The sequence below is a fragment of the Carassius carassius genome, chromosome 5 (assembly GCF_963082965.1).
Source record: "Carassius carassius chromosome 5, fCarCar2.1, whole genome shotgun sequence".
In the NCBI taxonomy this organism is placed as follows: Eukaryota; Metazoa; Chordata; class Actinopteri; order Cypriniformes; family Cyprinidae; genus Carassius; species Carassius carassius.
This window is the reverse complement of record NC_081759.1, coordinates 23,683,057-23,704,205: the sequence shown is the minus strand read 5'-3', so window position 1 is coordinate 23,704,205 and position 21,149 is coordinate 23,683,057. Positions and strand designations below refer to the sequence as shown.

At 40.0% G+C, this 21,149-nt stretch overlaps 1 protein-coding gene across 3 annotated transcripts in view; it reads right to left on the bottom strand.

The window, feature by feature from the left end:
* Positions 1–21,149, bottom strand: part of edil3a (EGF-like repeats and discoidin I-like domains 3a) — a 216,978-nt gene that overhangs the window by 43,870 nt on the left and 151,959 nt on the right. For all 3 annotated transcript variants that reach the window (XM_059550178.1, XM_059550180.1, XM_059550177.1), the window contains 3 exons: positions 2,265–2,420; positions 1,416–1,560; positions 825–1,009 (listed from right to left, as the gene is read on the bottom strand). In XM_059550178.1, the coding sequence (XP_059406161.1) occupies positions 825–1,009; positions 1,416–1,560; positions 2,265–2,420 (486 nt within the window). The remainder of the gene's footprint in view (positions 1–824; positions 1,010–1,415; positions 1,561–2,264; positions 2,421–21,149) is intronic.

Below are 21,149 nucleotides of genomic sequence, written 5' to 3'. Positions count from 1 at the left end.
ATTTTTAACAATTCAAAAATTACATTCTGCCATGTAAATAGCGAACCTGCCATGGCACGAGCGCAACTGGCTTTTAAAGGGGATGGGAAATGAGACTATTGAACATTATGCCCAAAAAACACCTATTTCTCATTAATAGGGTTGAGAGAATAGGGACAACCTATTTAGACCATGCACCCTGGTGCTGACCATTTTCCCATAGTTAAACTAGCAAAAGTGGATTCGGACACGCCCTGAGTGCACATGTGCGATGTGCTTTAGACCATGTGCTTGGTTTGTTAAAATAAGATCATGTCTGGAATATTGTGAAAAAAAATATCAAAGGAGGATAGACTTAAAACATTTCATAATAAGCCAAATTAATAGATTACAATAAATTTAAATGAAAAGTAATTTTACAGCCATGCTTAAAGTGAAATATGTTTGAATATGAAGTGATGACAATGGTATTAAAATGCTTGGTTGAATGATGGCAAATAGCTCTTGCCTGAAGCTTGAGGTAAGGTGATCAGTTACCTTAATGAACAGTGAGTGAGAGAGCAAGTGAGCAAGAGGCTCTGGGGAAAAGGGATAGCTGGGATTCCATTGAAGCTTTTATTCTAGGAGCTAAAGAGTAGGAATCACGACAAAGCTTTGATCTTTGTTGAGGTTCTGTGTTAGGGATCATCTGAACTCTGAATGTTGTTTAATGTATACCTCTGTGCTGCAGTGATCATTTCATTATAGCACATTTCAACTTTACATTTAATCATTCACATTCTATAACAGTCACAATAATAGTAGATTGTCCCTAAACATATTAGGACACTTATGATAAACCATACCTGCAGCCACTGGGACTGGTCGCTGTGTCCAGATGTCCAGGCATTGACCTTGCCTTGTTTATCCAGTCTTGCTTTTCCAGGTTCCCAGGTGAACATGTCCATGTTAAGAGTTCTGAAGATGCTGGAGGCTGTGATTTGGTAGTCCTGAATGTGGCCAGACTTCATTCCCATTGGCTCCGAACACCCTGAAGAATTCAAAGGCATGTCATTAGCCTAAACCAATTCACATGCTGTTACGCAATAATGTAGGCTAGGTTAGTGTCTTTTATTTATTTTTTTGCAAGGAATGCATTTTAACTACAGGATGACTTGTGTTTAGCTTCAACTAACACATTGAAGCAAGAATAATAAATAAATGTATCATATAACTAATGGCACAATCTGAGAAACAGGGGGGGAAAATCCTTATTGTTGAGCTGTATAAAATAAATCCTCTAAACTGGCTAGGAGAAAAGGAAAAACTGGCTTCAACCATGTTGGGCTGTGCTTTATTGACAGTCTGGACAATGTTTCAGAGGTATAACACACTTTCAAAGTCGCCTTTGGACTTGCTCTCAGAAAGATGTATTGCTGTCTATTGAGGTGACTCACCCGTAAGCTCACAACCCAGGAGCTCCATGCGAAGAGTGCAGTGTCTCCTGCACACCTGCGGGTAGATCCTCACATACTGAGCCTCGATAGGAGGGGTGAATGAGTTGGCAAATGGAGTGTTGTTATCAATATTCCCACGGAAGATCTGCAGGGAGAACGTGGGGAGGTTTCACAAAATGAGAGAGGTCAACACTGCTCCATCACACTCACCCAAATTCATTATACTGGTTTTTAATCAAAAGAGTATTTACTAACACCAAAAGGGAAGTCATTTGAAAAATGTTTGAGGTAAAAAGGTCAAAGCTAGATTTAACTAGACTAGTTTTGCATTCTTCTAAGGAAATATCATTGCTTGCAAAAAAAAAAAAAATGTTTTAAGTTTTGTTTTGTTAATGTTTTAAATAAGCTTAGGTTCTGAACAAATGAGAATAGATCCAATAGAAAAAAAAGAATAAATGACAAAATAGATGCAAATATGCAAAATAGATTTAAAAGAAAATACTGATCACAATTTAGCATGTAAATATTTAGATGCCATTATCACTGTCATTTAGACCAAGAATACATAATACCATAATACTATTTTTAATAATAGAATTTCCCTAATAACAAAACAGTGTCTGAAACAATCAAAATAGTAACTACTCAAAGTCATTAGAAGAAATCTATACACTTTCTAACAGTAAAAAAAGATGGCATCATAGATGATGGACACTGTATGTCATCTGAGGCCCCGACAGCTCTCATCAATCCCCTCAGAATACAGCCTGGAAAGGTGGAGGAAAAGGAAAAGCACATGCTGAGTGACTGATGTGGCTCTTTTTCGCTAATTAAAAAAGAATGTCTCACTATATCTTCATCCGTGCCCTTGACTTTGTACGTCCTCCAGGTCTTTCCATCATCGCTGTAGGCCACTTTGTACGACTTAACATATTCTGCGCTCCCGATGCGCTTGGCTCCTTGGGTTATCACTCCTGTGACCCGCATCCTCCTCTGTAGGTTAATCTGAGACAGGACAAAAGAGAGAGGAACAGATGCAGAGAGAAAGAGATCTTATTTAGTGATATCTTAGTATTATTTATAAATATATGTTCATGATTTTTGTTATTTATTTCAGTTTTAGTGAAATTAGTACTTGTAAAATAAGACAGGCCAAGACGTGTAATTACACAATAAAGAAATATAATAGCAACATACTATGGCCGCTGATAATCACAGGTTTAATAACATGTGCAATAGTTTTTTTATATTTAAGTTTAATGGACAATTATGTAAATAAAAATAATGTATATTTTCAAATTGCCGGTGACTTTGCAGGACTGCTAAACACTGAGCAACACTGAGGATAACACACATTTGATTTGTCTCAGAATTAGTCAGTGTTTTTGGACAAATCCTAAAACATGATTGCATATTAAACAATAAACCAGATGTTTGTAATGTATCAATGCAATGTATTAAGTTTCCAACAAGACTAAAATGATGTAAACAAAACATTCCCTTCAGTGATGATCATATTGCAGTCAAGGCTAATGGTGGTCTGCATTCTATAGAAAAATGTAAACTGAGATCAATGACTGCTCTGGAGTTTTGCACCTGAGAAGTTCTGAAGATAGAAATAGATATGGTGGTGAAAAACACCTTAAAGTCCTCTGTCTCAGAGGGCGACAGTGGCTTCTGGCTGTCATGGAACAAGTGGGATGAATTTATAGTCTGGGGTGATGAGGAGAAGCCAAATCCAGAAGTGAGAGTTGAGAAGCAGAGGAGCTATTGAAGACTGATTCGACAAGAACGGACGAGAACTGTCAGTTCCAAACATTGCCAAAATTGTATTTTTCTCTTTGTGAGCAAAGATTCTAAGCCTGATGCCAATGAAGCTTCTACATTTATTTGGGATGAGGAGGTGGACTGGATGACATACTTGCAGTTGACTCCTTCATTGACAAGAAAAGCAAGAAGGCTGTGAAACCTCCCGCAGGCTCATCAGGAATCCAGCCTCAAGTGCGAGGTGAACTCATCTTTGAATGCTAGGAGTGGATTGATACTGTACCTCTGACTGAGGTGGAGAGAGGCAACACCACAGCAGTGAATAAAAATGTTTTCTTCTTTTGTCTTAACATTCCACTGAAGGATAGTATGAATCAATGTTTTACCCCTTCAACCAGGTGACATTGAGGTAAGTAACATTGTTTAAATCATGAAGCTTTTTTTCCTTCTCTCAACTTTCTTGCTTTTACCTTTGAGCTAATAGACAACTCAAATGCTGGGTCAAAACAACCCAACCGCTGGGTTCTATTTAACCCAGTATTTTTTAGAGTTATTTGGTGATTTGGTATATAATACAGATAACTCAATATTTTCTGTGATTTTTATGATAATTGGACATAATAATAACAATAAATATTATTATCATTGTTTTTGTAATTATTATTATTATTATTATACACTCTAAAAAATGCTGGGTTAAATACAACCCAGTGCTGGGTAAAATATGGACAAACCCAGCGTTTCAGTTGTTTTCAATCAACAGTTGGATAAAGCGTTTAAACCAGTTATCTGGTTAGTAACCCAAATGCTGGATCAAACCATACCAGTCGCTGGGTCTGTCTATATTTTACCCAGCACTGGGTTGTATTTAACCCAGGATTTTTTTTAGAGTGTATGTTGATTTGGTATATAATCACAAAATGTTGGGTCAAATTGTGCAGTCCTTCAAACCAGCACAGCAATGGGGGGTGTTCAAAAAAATGCATTTTAAATCACATTTGCAATTTTTATCAGAAAAATCCCAATTAGATTTTTTTCCCCAAATCTTGCTGCTCTAATTCAGTAGTCTTCCAAAAACAGTTTACAAAATCCTCTAACCATAAACTGTGTTCCTGTGTAGCTGCATGACATTAATATATTGACCTGTAACGGCCATGTGGATTTGTAATTACGCAGAACTGAAAATAAAATGGACCCAGAGCACTTTACACACACAAAGCACGTACACCAGGCGAGGAGTTTATTTAGAGAATTCACACACATGCCTAAATTCTTGCAAACAACCCTAAAACTAATCAAGTGCTGGCCAGACGCTATGACAGAATCCATATGTGAGTAGGATAGGATTGTTTTTGCACTGTTTATGACAATGCAAATGGTGATGGACATGTGGACCCTTTCAGTTCTTGGACATTCAGACATATCTGCTCTCACACAACCTCTTCATCAGTGCAGAAAGGACAGCAGAGAACAATTATACTGCAAGAAGAGAGTCATTTATATAAGGTAAACAATGACTAGCCAACAAGTCAACCGCTCTTGCAGACCAGTAGTCGTGGAAGCCCTATAGCCAGAATTTCCATTTAGATAACCTGCCAAAAACTGTTTCTACTAGACCCTTTCAGTTCTTGATTTCATAGTCACTGGTTCAGAAGTACACCGCTGGCTGTTAAAGCCAAGCCCTGTTTCATTATACATTCCTAGAAAGCCCAAGAAAAGAAAGAAAACTCTAGGAAGAGATCTGGCTGATTAAGTTTTGTCATACATCCACAGAGAATCCTTTGAATTTTTGAAGGTATTGTGTTTGACAAACTACAGCTGTAACATCACATGCATATCCACATAGCTTTTCAGTTTAAAGTAGGGCTCTAGTACCACAAAAATACAAAGCTGGCCTTTGTAAAAAGGACATGTCCCTTACTGAAAATAAAATTGCCATATGCAGATTTTGTTGTTGTTGTTGTTGTTGTTGTTGTTATTGTTATTTGTTATGTAATAAGAATGATCCTTTCAGGACACCACTGATTCTACTTGAGATGCATTTTCAGTATTTTAGCAAGTATTTTGAGCTCTGCACATTGAATAGCTACAGGGCTCTGGTTTTAAAGTAGGCCACACAACCTGACAGCCTCCTCAGAGTAACTTTTCCTTTTTTGTAGCTAGCCTGTAGAATATCATTTTTTTTTGACAATTTTCTAAAACATCACAGGTAAACTGCAAGCACAGCAGATCACACATGGACTGCTTTCATAACCTGTGTTCACAGATTCACAGAAAAAGAAAAAAAATAAGCATGAAATTCTTAGGTAGATAATCAAAAATGGCATTTTCTTGTAACATGCTCCAATATAAACTTCAATAATTAGCAATGATACTAACCTGACTACTTAGGTACTGACTATTTTGAAATTATAACTGATGTATCTGATGGAGACAGACAGTATTTTTTATTTTGCGGCAATTTGGCTCCGTCCAAAACATTGCCTGTTATATCGTATTTACATTGCTGCATTTAGAAAGTATACATTTTTTTAATACTTTATTTATTTATGGATTTCATTATTGTGAAAGGAAACAGACATAAAGGCAAACAAGAGTATGCATGCATTGTTGATAGGGTTGGGTATCGTTTGAATTTTATCAATTCCGCATTCCAATTCCGGTTATGCTTTTCAATCTATTAAGTCGAACATTAAAATATCAAACATATTTATTATGTGTCTCTTTTTGCAAATAATTTAATTGCTGCAGAATGCCATGAATAAAAATCAGCTGATTACATAAAAACTGGACTTGATTAAGAGCTGTTTGTGTGCAAAACAGAGCTGCATGTTTATGGAGAAATTGTGGCTTTATTAATGGAGGTTGTAGTTCTCTCACAACTCTGAAGAAAAAAATATTAGGCAAGGCAAGGCAAGTTTATTTATATAGCACATTTTTGTACACAATTGTAATTCAAAGTGCTTAACATAAAAGAAAGTAAAATAAAACATTAACTAAACAAAATCTCATGGAATTTATGAATGGAATGATTCAGTGATTCACTCAAGATTTACTTGTTTTATTCATGGGTGAATCAGTGTTTTTGAATGAATCTCTTGAATGAATGATTCAAATACAAATACAATTATAACAGCCCCTTTTGACCAGCTAAAAAAAAATTATAATAATGCACACAGGAACTGATAGGTGGAATTTACATTTAAATTTCACAATAAGTATCCGATTCCTGACCTTAACTATCTGATTCTGGAATTGAAATTGATTTTCCATTGCCAACCTTAACTGTTGAGAAAGTAAGAGTGAAATTTGAACAGTACACACTGAGGGAACCAACTGTGTGAGTCATCTTTAAAACCTGTCGTTCACAGGAAAGCAGCTGGACTGGCAAAGACTCCTACTGTGTCTTTCCACTGCCACTCTGTCGTCAATCAACCTGCATCATGTATTCAGTCCACTCTGCAAACAAACCAGTAATCCACATTCAAGTGTGTGCTACATGTGACTGTTGTGTAAATACATTTATGTGCCACTTTTGCTGCATTGGTGCAGCTTCTATGCAGAGTAAAATGGCTCTAGACAGACAAGTTTACCCATAACATAATTGGCTCATCACTTCACCCCATCTTCATTTAATGCTACCATTGTCAGTTTGCTCTTCCACAGCAGGGCACATCCTCGATGTTAGCGTTAATCTGAAGTACAACTGAACCTGCTGGAGGGAAGACGTGCCCAGAGGGACTGACACCATGCCATGCCAAACTGTTGTGTGGGTCATGACTCAGTGCAGCACAGCTCTGGTACAACAGACACTATCAATTAAATTGAAGTGCTTAGTGGGAGAACAAGAAAAAAAAAGTATGAGATAAATTTATATAAAAGTGATTCTCACCTGCTTTTGCCTCAGGACCTAGTATTTCCATTGGACATCAGATGGTAACCCAACAACACTACAAATATGCTTTATTAGATATCATTAAGTACCAAATGCCCTCAAAACATTACATTGATTAGCATTACCCTAAGCACAAGAAAGGGCATAATTAATATAATATTTATTTAAATTATTAATATGACATTGATTAATATTACCCAAAGCACAACAACAACAACATACAGATATATATACAGTACAGACCAAAAGTTTGGACACACCTTCTCATTCAAAGAGTTTTCTTTATTTTCATGACTATGAAAATTGTAGATTCACACTGAAGGCATCAAAACTATGAATTAACACATGTGGAATTATATATGGAATTATATAAATAACAAAAAAGTGTGAATAAACTGAAAATATGTCATATTCTAGGTTCTTCAAAGTAGCCTCCTTTTGCTTTGATTACTGCTTTGCACACTCTTGGCATTCTCTTGATGAGCTTCAAGAGGTAGTCACCTGAAATGGTCTTCCAACAGTCTTGAAGGAGTTCCCCGAGAGATGTTTAGCACTTGTTGGCCCTTTTGCCTTCAGTCTGCGGTCCAGCTCACCCCTAAACCATCTCGATTGGGTTCAGGTCCGGTGACTGTGGAGGCCAGGTCATCTGGCGCAGCACCCCATCACTCTCCTTCTTGGTCAAATAGCCCTTGATGCCTTCAGTGCGACTCTACAATTTTCATAGTCATGAAAATAAAGAAAACTCTTTGAATGAGAAGGTGTTTCCAAACTTTCGGTCTGTACTGTATGTACTGTATATAATTCAAAAGCAGTCAATTACCAGCCTAACATTTAAAACAAACGTTAAACATAACCAATAGTCATATCACACAATGAGAGGCAAATTTATTGTAGACTTTTATTGGAAGCATGGTCTTAAGCAACAACAATATGTTTTCTTCCTCCCTTTTAGAGCCACTATATTTTGCAATCCTAACGAGGCACGATTATATGGTTTGTTACATTTTATATTTTGCACCTAGCATTGTTTTCTGTCCCTGCTGTTTGTGACCCTATCAGAGCAAACCTGACAGCCATTTTTGGGGTCATGGCCCACCAGTTGAGAACCACTGATGTAGCAAATATATGCAATAGGATGCAAAATTAAATAAAAACAGAGACATTTCAAATCAGCTTTATCCTACACACTCCCCGCATGCACCAGAAAGAGAGAAGCATTAATGTCCTTCTTGCATGGTTTCATGACAGGGGGACACCAAGAGCAATATGGAAATGAGAGTGCACGCTAATAGTTGACTCACAGCCTGTGTTCCTGCTGTCTGAACGCATACACGTGAATTAATGCATACACTTACACACATATGGCAAAACCCCATCCATCACACTCTACATATGTACACATAAACTGCTATTGTTGAGCAAAGAGGTGATCTGCACGTAATGAGCCTTTCAAAATGACTCCCACTCTATTCCTCAGCATTACTCCTCTGTCTAACTAATGGAGAAATGCTCGGAGACCCAAGACTGTGTTAAGGCATTTAGTCAGCCTTCAAATAGCGAGTGAGAGCAGTCAGTCAAGTCTTTGTTTTCCCCAGAGGTAAAAAGCTGTCTGAGAGGCTCCTGGGCATGGAGCAAAGCTGAGTGCTCAGAGTGTGGAAGGGAAAAGGAAGACAGCTCAGGCTCGCAGACAGACAGCCATGAAATGGGGGGAAGTAATAGTCATAATACAGGGTTTATATGTTATCGCTGAGTGGGGAGCGTGTGTCTGTGTGTGTGTGCGTGTTGCTTCACAGTCAGCTACACTTGATGACAGCTAATTCACCATCCTACTGTGTGTGAGCAATGGGCTGGGATTTTGAGGGGCCACACAAATCATGAGCTGAATTTGTTCTTCTAGCCTTTAAGTCTCTGAACGGAAGATGTATCAAAAACTTGCTAAACCACTGACAGCGGCTATAGCGCATGCTGGGAGAACACGTCAAGTTTTTGAAAGAACAATCATTTGTGAATTTCTATAGCGCTGATGAGAAATCCTGTCATCTGAAATGCTTGCAGCCTTCTGTGGTAATTAGAAATAACAGTCATTTGCACATTACTAGCAGAACTTTGAAACTTGTCTTACATAAGAAATACTTTAAATATTCAAACTTGAAATGTAAAAAAATAAAGAAGTAATAATGTATTCATCAATATATATATATATATATATATATATATATATATATATATATATATATATATATATATATATATATATATATATATATATATATCCGCTATCAATATGTGTTTTATAATTACTAATAAACAGACAATATGTTAATAATGGCCATGCTAGTAAGCAACTAGTTAATAGTGAGAATTGGTCCCTATAGTGTTACAACAACAACAACAATAATATTAATAATGGTCAGACTTTATTTTAAGGTCTAATAATTTTTACTATTTACATATCATTAACTATGGCTTTTTCTTCAAACTCCAAAATTTGCTGCTAATTAATAACTAGAAAGGCAGATGTTGGGTGGGATTAGAGATGTAGAATATGGTCATGAAGAATATGTGCTTTATAAGTACGAATAAACATAAAATATGTTGATAATAGGCATGCAAATAAGCAGCTAGTTAATAGTGAGAACTGGTCCCTATACTAAGTGATACCATACTACTACTACTACTACTACTACTAATAATGATGGTTTATTTTAAGGTCCAATTCTCACTATTAACAAACCATTAACTATGACTTTTGCTTCAATAAAATCCTAAAGTGCTGCTTATTAATAGTTATTAAGTAATTGTTAAGTTTAGGTATAGGTAGGATTAGGGATGTGGAATATGGTCATGCAAAATATGTGCTTTATAACTACTAATAAACTACTACTAAGAAATTGTTAAAAATAGACATACTAATAAGCAAAGACTTAATCATGAGAATTGGTCCCTATACTAAAATGTTATAAATAAATAAAGTAATAATAATAATAATAATAATAATAAAATAATAATAATAATAATAATAGAACACATTGAAAGCAGCTCAGCATATAATAAAATATGTTCTGATACAAGATTTATTTGCTATGCGATAACATTAGAATTTGGCTGTCGTGCATCACTGAATATTTTATTCACAAATAAAAAAAAAAAAACACTCATCACCACATGGCTGTTTAATATATGTAATCTTATGAAAAGAAGAAGTAGTAGTTCCACATACTGTTACTGTGATATAATATTCTGGTCACATAGCCCACCCATATTGTTAATTATACACCAATTAATCTCAATCTATCCTTTCATAGACTTCCACAAGACAAAAACAGGGGTGACCAATTAAAGCCGTGTGACTAAAAGGCCATGACTGGGTGATACTTCATGCTCATAATGACCACAGATGCTGGAGTCACTTCAGCTAAATGGAGATTCACACTGGTGCCATGTGTGGAGGGGCCGCTGGAAACATCTGGCATGGCAATATTTGTCAGTTTTGCAGAAATTGATTTGGTTGCAGACGGTGGACATAAAATGGCTGTAATACCCAAAGGCCGTTTATCAGCCTGACACCCAATCACGCAGGAGTCGTTTACCAATCACGATCTCAATTCTCCAGCCACTGACAGGGTTTTTAAGTTGTTGTGGTGGGTGGTAGGAGAATGAAAATCCTGCACAGACATTATCAGCACACAAAGAGACTCTCACACACCACTGCAGACTGCACTGATTTCAATAATAAAAAAATTGTGCCTTCATGAACACAGAGGTCAGTTTAAAAACACCTAAAACATGGGTTTTAGTTTTTATTTTTAAAAGTAGGTTAGCTTTTAGTAAGGTAATGTACCCCTGTAAACAGTCTGTAAATGACAGATCTTAAGTCTTACATTAATTTGTAATTTGTGGGTTCATATTGTCTTTTTTTCTGCAATCTAGCCACAGATTAAATTATGTGATGCAATATGTTCATCATTGTTTTCAATGTAGACTATATACACAGTGGGGGAAATATTTATTTGATCCCATGCTGATTTTGTAAGTTTGCCCACTTACAAAGAAATGAAGGGTCTGTAATTTTTATGGTTATGTTTATTTTAACGGATAGAGACAGAGAATTAAAATAAAAATAAAAGTAACTATTTGATCCTCTACCAACCAACAAGAATTCTGGCTCCCACAGATTGGTTACATGCCCATGTGGAATACAGATTAGTTCTGTCACTTTAAGAAGTTACTCCTAATGTCAGCTCATTAGGTGAATAAGACACCTGTCCACACAATCTGTATCTTCCATTCCAACCTCTCCCACCACCATGGGCAAGACCAAGGAGCTGCCAAAGGATGTCAGAGACAAGATTGTAGATCTGCAAAAGGCTTGAATGGGCTACAAGACCATCAGCAAGAAGCTAGGTGAGAATGAGACAACTGTTGGTGCGATTATTCGGAAATGGAAGAAATATAAAACAACCATCAATCGGTCTTGGTCTGGAGCTCTGTGCAAGATCTCGCCTCATGGGGATCAGCCCCGAACTACACTGGAGGAGCTTGTTGATGATCTTAAGGCAGTTGGGACCACAGTCACCAAGCAAAACATTGGTAACACACTACGCCAGACTGGACTGAAAACCTGCAGCGCCTGCAAGGTCGCCCTGCTCAAGAAGGCACATGTACAGGCCCATTTAAAGTTTGCTTAAGAACATATAATGATTCAGAGAAGGCTTGGGAGAAAGTGCTGTGGTCAGATGAGACCAAAATTAAGCTCTTTGGAATTAAGTTGACTCGCCGTGTTTGGAGGGAGAGAAATGCTGACTATGACCCCAAGAACACGATCCCTACGATCAAGCATGGATGTGGAAACATTATGCTTTGGGGCTTTGAGGTTTTTCTGCTAAGGGTACAGGACGACTTCACAGTATTGAGGGGAAAATTGAAGGGCCATGGACTGTAAAATCTTGGACAAGAACCTCCTTCCTTCAGCCAGAACACTCAAGACGGGTCTTGGATGGGTCTACCAGCATGACAATGTCCTGAAACACACTCCCAAGGCAACAAAGGAGTGGCACAAAAAGAAGCACATTAAGGCCGTGGAGTGGTCTAGCAAGTCTCCAGACCTCAGTCTTATAGAATATCTGTGGAGGGAGCTGAAACTTCGAGTTGCCAAACGACAGCCAAGAAACCTTTAGGATTTAGAACGAATTGTAAAGAAGAGTGGATCAAAATAACTCCTGAGATGTGTCCAAACCTGGGGACCAACTACAAAAAACGACTTACCTCTGTGCTTGCCAACTAGGGTTTCTCCACCAAGGACTAAGTCATGTTTTGCTTGGGGATCAAATATTTATTCCGCTCACTAAAATGCAAATCAATTTCTTACCTTTATTTAATGGATTTTTCTGGATTTTTTGGTTGGTATTCTGTCTCTATACTGTACATTAAAATAAACCTAACATAAAAATGACAGAACCTTCATTTCTTTGTAAGTAGGCAAACTTAAAGGCGCGAGTGTGCATACAGTCGAGGGCAATGTGTGTTCGGCAGTTAAAGACACGACGCGGCATGGTGAGTCTGTGGGGTGTGCGTTATCAGAAACATTCTGTACTCAGTAATTAAAGAGGCAGGGCATTGTTTCTGTTATTTGGCTTGTGACATCCTTTACGAGAATCACTGAATCGTCAGAACACCGGCAGAAGGCAGCTCACAGCGCTTGGTCACGCGTCGCAAACTTGCGAAATTGTTCAAGTTCAAGTTCAAGTTCAAGTTAATTTATTTATATAGCACATTTAAACAGCCGCTAGACAGACAAAGTGCTTTACAGAACAAGCATATAAAAATAAAAGCAGCAAAACACACATAAGCACATAGAGAACAACTAAGCTAAGATTAATTATAAATCAAAGAAACAAATGTAAAATAATAAGAACAGCCTAAGAAAAGTAATCAATATGCTCTCACCCCTAGGGGGCATGGCAGGTCTTGAGCCTGATATGCCAGGACAATAGCATCCACTATCCAGTGGGATAACCTCTGCTTGGAGACAGCCTTTCCCTTCTGCTGGCCTCCGTAACAGACAAAGAGCTGGTCTGAGGTCCTAAGGCACTGAGTTCTGTCCACGTAGGTGCGGAGCACACGTACTGGACAGAGCAGCGCCAGGACTGGGTCTGCCTCCTTCAGGGGCAGCGCTGGCAAGTTCACCACCTGATCCCTAAAAGGAGTGTTGGGAACTTTGGGCACGTACCCAGGCCGGGGTCTCAGGATAACGTGAGAGTTAGCCGGCCCGAATTCCAGGCACGCTTCGTCAACTGAAAATGCCTGCAGGTCCCCGATCCTCTTCACCGAAGTCAAAGCCGTCAGGAGCGCAGTTTTCAAAGATAAAAACTTTAGCTCTACTGAGAGCAAGGGTTCGAAGGGAGCTCTCTGCAGTGCCGATAGAACCACTGCGAGGTCCCAAGAGGGGACTTGCTGAGGGCGAGGCGGATTGAGCCTCCTTGCTCCTCTCAGGAACCTGATGATCAGATTGTGCCTCCCAAGAGACTTACCTTCAACAGGGTCATGGTGAGCCGAAATGGCGGCCACATAGACCTTGAGGGTGGAAGGAGACAGCCTTCATTCCAACCCCTCCTGAAGAAAGGAAAGCACTGACCCATTCGGACATTTCCAGGGGTCCTCATGCCATGAAGAACACCAAGTGACGAAGAGGTTCCACTTCAAAGCATAGGCGTGTCTGGTGGACATGGCTCTAGCTGAAGTGATGGTAGCTACCACCTGAGGTGGCAAGGTACCTAAACCTTCCATGACCCATCCAGAAACCACACATGTAGGTTCCATAGATCGGGACGTGGGTGCCAGAGGGTGCCCCGTCTCTGAGAAAGAAGGTCCTTCCTCAGAGGAATTGGCCAGGGAGGGGCTGTCGCGAGGAGTACAAGTTTGGGGAACCAGGTCCGGCCGGGCCAAAAGGCGCAACCATGCAAGAATATTCTTGCAGGAGTGAACTCCCCTGCTTCAAAAGTGGTTAACCGGCCTATTAGGCCTATACTATGACACAATCTGCTGAGTCACATACAGCCATAATTATCCCAGCTTAAACATCAAGGCTTTCTGATATGGTGTGTGCATTTTTTAGGATATCATGACGTGCTACCTGTTTTTTTTTTTGTTTTTTTTTTGTTTTGTTTTTACCAACAGCCACACAAAGAGAGATATAAACATACACAATATATATATATTTGGTACAAGAAACATGCTCCAAAGCAGAAACTACATTTAAAACTGTGTATTTAAATATTTTAGTGTTTCATGAAAAAAAAAGAAATTAATTGCCAATAATAATGCAAAATAACCATTATTTATTATTATTATTTGTAAAAAATTTCCCCCTTTGGTCTAACAAAGGTTTTTAGACCAGTGTGAACTTAAAAGTTGACTGCAGGATGCAGAGTCTGGTTGAAATGAGGAAGAACCATGGGGAACCAGGTCCGGCCGGGCCAAAAGGCGCAACCATGAGGACCTGCTCCTCGTCCTCCCTGATCTTGCACAACGTCTGAGCAAGAAGGCTCACTGGGAGAAACGCATACTTGCGCAGGCCCAGCAGCCAGCTGTGTGCCAGGGCGTCCGTGCCGAGGGTGCCCTCGGTCAGGGAGTAAAACAACTGGCAGTGGGAATTTTCTGGAGAGGCAAACAGGTCTACCTGAGCATCTCTGAAGTGTTCCCAAATCAGCTGAACCGACTGGGGGTGGAGTCTCCATTGCCCGGGGCGAGACTGCTGCCGTGAGAGCTCGTCGGCACGATTGAGCCTGCCCGGAATGTGAATGGCACGAAGCGACCTCAGATGCTTGTGACTCCAGAAGAGGAGATGGCGAGCGAGTTAAGACATGCAGCGGGAGCGTAGACCACCCTGACGGTTGATGTACGCTACGGTCGCAGTGTTGTCCATATGGACCAGAACGTGCTTGTCCTTCAGCAGGGCCCTGAAGTGGTGCAGAGCAAGACGTATTGCTAGCAACTCGAGGCAATTGACATGCCACTGAAGTCGGGGTCCTGTCCAGGAGCCCGACGTAGCATACCCGTTGCACATGGCACCCCAGCCCGTGGCAGATGCATCTGTTGACACAATAACATGTCTGGACACCGGTTCTAGCTGCACGCCCGCCCGTAGAAACGAGGGGTCCAACCACGGGGTGAAGTTTCGGCGGAAGGCCGGAGTGATAGTCACTCGGAGCGTGCCCTGTTGCCATGCCCATCTCGGGACTCGGTCGTGAAGCCAGTGATGAAGCGGTCTCATATGGAGTAACCCGAGTGGTATGACTGCCGCCGCGGACTCCATATGCCCCAGGAGCCTCTGAAACAGTTTCAGTGGAACCGCTCTCTTGCCCTTGAATTGTCTCAGGCAATTCAGCAGTGACTGCGTGCGCTCGTTCGTAAGCCGTGCGAACATGGCGACCGAGTCTATTTCCATACCGAGAAAAGAGATCCTCTGCACAGGGGAGAGCTTGCTCTTTTCCCAGTTGACCTGAAGACCCAGTCGGGCGAGGTGTCTGAGCACCAGATCCCTGTGCTCGCACAACCACTCTCGAGAGTGAGCTAGGATCAGCCAGTCATCGAGGTAGTTGAGGATACGGACACCTTGTTCCCTGAGAGGAGCCAGGGCTCCCTCCGCGACCTTCGTAAAGACGCGGGGAGACAGGGCCAACCCGAATGGGAGAACCTTGTACTGATATGCCTGCCCCTCAAAAGCAAACCGAAGAAACGGTCTGTGTCGAGGAAGAATGAAGACATGAATGTACGCGTCCTTCAGGTCGATCGCTGCAAACCAATCCTTCGGACGAATGCATTCGAAAATGCGCTTGGGCGTTAGCATCTTGAACAGGAGTCTGTGCAGAGCTTGGTTCAAAGCACGCAAGTCCATATGCCCCAGGAGCCTCTGAAACAGTTTCAGTGGAACCGCTCTCTTGCCCTTGAATTGTCTCAGGCAATTCAGCAGTGACTGCGTGCGCTCGTTCGTAAGCCGTGCGAACATGGCGACCGAGTCTATTTCCATACCGAGAAAAGAGATTCTCTGCACAGGGGAGAGCTTGCTCTTTTCCCAGTTGACCTGAAGACCCAGTCGGGCGAGGTGTCTGAGCACCAGATCCCTGTGCTCGCACAACCACTCTCGAGAGTGAGCTACGATCAGCCAGTCATCGAGGTAGTTGAGGATACGGACACCTTGTTCCCTGAGAGGAGCCAGGGCTCCCTCCGTGACCTTCGTAAAGACGCGGGGAGACAGGGCCAACCCGAATGGGAGAACCTTGTACTGATATGCCTGCCCCTCAAAAGCAAACCGAAGAAACGGTCTGTGTCGAGGAAGAATGGAGACATGAATGTACGCGTCCTTCAGGTCGATCGCTGCAAACCAATCCTTCGGACGAATGCATTCGAAAATGCGCTTGGGCGTTAGCATCTTGAACAGGAGTCTGTGCAGAGCTCGGTTCAAAGCACGCAAGTCCAGGATTGGCCGTAACGCACCTGTCTTCTTGGGTACTATGAAGTAAGGGGTGTAAAAGCCGGACTTCATGTCGGCTGGAGGGATCGGCTCTATCGCGCCCTCTGCCAGCAGGGTTGCGACCTCCACACGCATGACAGGGGCATCTTTGCCCACCATCGTCGCGTGGACACCCCGAAACCTGGGGGGATGCCGGGCGAACTGAATCGCGTAGCCGAGCCTGATCATCCGGATGAGCCAGAGGGAAGGCTCCCAGAAACCGAACCAGCGGGGTCAAGGGGACTACAGGTGTTTCCATGGTGGGGCAGCGTGGTGGAGCGGACAGCCCTGGCATGGGAGGTATAGCGTCCCTTAGCGGGGGCGAAGTGCAGGCACTCGTCTGACTCCAAGTAGCAAAGAGGGCATGAGAAGGCGAAGCGTTCTCGAGCCGGCTTTGCATGGAAACTGGCAAGGGGAGAGGAGAACGAGAGCAGCGAGGAAGCACATCGCCAACTGTCGTTCGTGGCCTCTTGGGACCTGGAGGTAGAGGAAACAGCTCTTTTAGTGAAGGTTTGGGTACCACCGGCTGCAGGGGGGCGCCCTCGGCGACGAGCAGGCTGAGGCGGCTGCGCAAGAATATTCTTGCAGGAGTGAACTCCCCTGCTTCAAAAGTGGTTAACCGGCCTGTTAGGCCTATACTATGACACAATCTGCTGAGTCACATACAGCCATAATTATCCCAGCTTAAACATCAAGGCTTTCTGATATGGTGTGTGCATTTTTTAGGATATCATGACGTGCTACTTGTTTTTTTTTGTTTTGTTTTGTTTTTACCAACAGCCACACAAAGAGAGATATAAACATACACAATATATATATTTGGTACAAGAAACATGCTCCAAAGCAGAAACTACATTTAAAACTGTGCATTTAAAACATTTTACATTTAAAAATTCATTGCCAATAATAATGCAAAATAACCATTATTTATTATTATTATTTGTAAAAAATTTCCCCCTTTGGTCTAACAAAGGTTTTTAGACCAGTGTGAAATTAAAAGTTGACTGCAGGATGCAGAGTCTGGTTGAAATGAGGAAGAAGAACAGAAAGAGACGCCTCAAATCTGAACCAGCCAATGAAATCTCACGGATCAAAATGTATGTACTGTGAGGCAAGTGAGTAAACTGACTGAAGTTAGTGACTTTTTACTCTGGACTGTTCAGCTAGTTTGAGTTTGGGTCAAATTCATAGACCAAAGTGTGACAGAGGCCACATAAGGGCCAGAGTAACTCTGGTCCACCCTAACTGAGAGCTGGTCCACATTGTCAAAGCTGCCAGAACATACTAATAGTTTAGAGAGAGAAAGACAGACAGACAGACAATAATGCTAACTCATAATCATAACATCACTGCATATTATCATATTTTTGTTGTATATATGCACTTCTTTTCAAAAGTCTGGGGTTGTTAAGATTTTTTGTAATGTTTTTGAAAGAAATCTCTTTCAAATTATGTAAAATACAGTAAAACAGTAATGTTGTTAAATATTACTAAATGTATATTACAGTAAATCAAAATATGATCTGATGCCAGATTTATTTTTCTATGGATAACATTAGAATTTGGCTGTTGTGCATGATTAAATATGTTATTCATAAAAAAAAAAAAAAAAAAAAAAAAAACCGGCCATCACCACATGTCTGTTTTTTTTTTTTTTTTTTTTAGGAGAAGAAGAACAACAACAACAACAACAACAAAAACTAGTTCCACTTACCATTGATATAAGATTACTCCTACTGGTCATATAGCCAACTCATCTTGTTAATTATATACCAATTAATCTCAATCTATCCTTCCATTGACTTATATTTTAAACTATTTTAATGTATATTAAAATGTAATTCAGCAGCTATTATTTTATTTTTCAGTGTCACATGGACCTTCAGAAATCATTCTAATATGCTGATTTGGCACTCAATGCACAGTTCTTATTATTATCATTGTTGAAACCAGTTGTGCTTTTTAATATTTTTTTTGCGGAAAACCATGATACGATTTTGTTTTTATCTTTAGAATAATTCAATGAATATAAAGTTCAAAAGTATTTTTAACATTATAAAACTATTTATTGGGACGTTTAATCAATTTAATGTATGCTTGCAAATATCTGCTTGCTAAAAGAAAAAGAAAAGAATAAAAATCTGACCCCAAATGTTTGAATGGTAGTGTAGCTTGAAAAAACAAAACAAAAAACAACACTAACCCATAAAAAAGAAAAAGTGTTTTGGTGTTGTATTTTGCATTTATTTCATGTTATTTGTGCTTTGTTAAAAATAAGAGAATTATGTTTTTGCAGAATAAACACAGAGCCCCAGATACAAATACAGTGTGCGAGATACTTGTCATCCCAAGTAGCGGGGATGTAGTAGCGCAGTGCATGCTGGGAACTTCAGCCCTGTCTCCATCACCACAAGATATCACTATTATCTTTTAAAGTATATCTACAACTCAGTTGTTATGGCAGAGTTAATTAGATTGTGTAGATGGTTCAAATATTGTCTAATAAACACTATGTTAAGTGGGGGCGGGGTCATTATACTAAATTCAATTTGACTACAGGCACAGAGGGTTTCAGATTTGACCAAGATTCACCTACTTGCAGATATTTGATTCAATCAAATTAGTATGGCTGTTACTGACAATGTGGTTAAAATTTTCAAAACTGACAGCAGTTAGAAATTTCTACCTTGAGATACTTGAATTGGTAATGTAGTTGCAATATTTGTAAAGATAAATGGAGGATAAGAGACATAAATCGACTCTGACAGGTTACACTAAAACATGCCTGGCAAGGATAAGTGCTGATATTTCCTATCGAAAGCCTTGGATGTTACAGTAGAGAACTTAAATGAATGGTGAGATTCAGGATATTGAGGAGACGTGACAAATCCTGATCCCCCTCAAGAAACGAAATAAATAAAATAATAAAGCATGCTGCTGAGTATTCCACTTCCTTCACGTCCAAAAGTGCCACTTCTTCAGTTATGAAATCCCACACTTTTGTCCACTATGGGCTTAAAGAAATTTCCCAAGTGCTACTGAGAAATGTACTACTTCTACCCCAAAATAAATCCATTTCTACTTCTAGCTCATTCACTCTACATTTTTATAAACAAATATACCTGTAAGAATTTTTTAAAATGAAATTAAAGGGGTCATATGACATTGCTAAAAATAACATTATTTTGTGTATTTGGTGTAATGCAACGTGTTTTTGTTTTTTATGGTAAAAAAAAATAATCCATATAATGAAAGTGAAAGTGACGTGACATTCAGCCAAGTATGGTGACCCATACTCGGAAATCGTGCTCTGCATTTAACCCATCCGAAGTGCACACACACAGAGCAGTGAACACACACACACACACACTATGAACACACACCCGGAGCAGTGGGCAGCCATTTATGCTGCGGCGCCCGGGGAGCAGTTAGGGGTTCGATGCCTTGCTCAAGGGCACCTAAGTCATGGTATTGAGGGTGGAGAGAGCACTGTACATGCACTCCCCCCACCTACAATTCCTGCCGGCCCAAGACTCGAACTCACAACCTCGTCCAACTCTCTAACCATTAGGCCACGACTTCCCAAAGTAGTATAATATACATTAATGTTGCTCCTCTATGCCCTGCCTTTCAGAAACACGTGAATGTTTACAAAAAGTAAAATTCTGAAAAGCGAGGTGTGCCAGCTATCCAGTGTGTTGTGATTGGCTGAATACCTCAAACGTGTGTTTGTTATGCCCTTCACCATACAGTGATGCATGCAGTGATGATCATTATAAATGAGGCATTTGTTGCATCCAGTGGGGATATAATTACTGATTATAATGACTTATACAGTATTTTTAAACGTTGTATTGCGTATTTCGCTGCGTAAACATAAAACCATGTCTGCATTTGTGATCAGAGAAACAACAAACAACAAGCGCTACTTTACACTGCTCAAAACTTGCGTTTGAATCATAAGTGGGAAATTCTTTACATATGAAAACGTACTTACAGACTATGAGTCGGAAGTGCCAGACTGTCCTTGCAAAGTTGGAATTGCCTCAATCACTGATGTCTAGTTGTGTCATCTTTTGGAAGGCCAAACAAAGTAGTTTCACTTTTACAAAACACACAGAGACTCCACAACATGGTGGCAGTGACAACAGCAATAATAAAAGATATGCCTTCTTTTTTTGTGTGTACATTTGGGCGGTGTTATGCAAATCTTCCCACATTGTGACATAGACATGTTGGAGGCATGTTAGAACGCGCTGTTTTAGGTAGGAGTGGTTGACTCTTAACTTATATAAAGAATCTCTCTTGCAACACTTCAAAGAGAAAGGAAAAATGTAAATTGCATCATAAGACCCCTTTAATACTAATATTAACGCTTTTCCCTGCCAGCATTTTTGAAAAAAAGTTTCCATCCACCACTAGTGATTTTGATGATTTTCACTCAAATTTGATGAACTCCAGTATATTTTGCTGTATGAATATTTGAATATGCAATACACCAAAATAAAGATCAGAGCCTCTACTTTTAAACAGAAATAAAAAGAAAACTGTTTTATTCTAG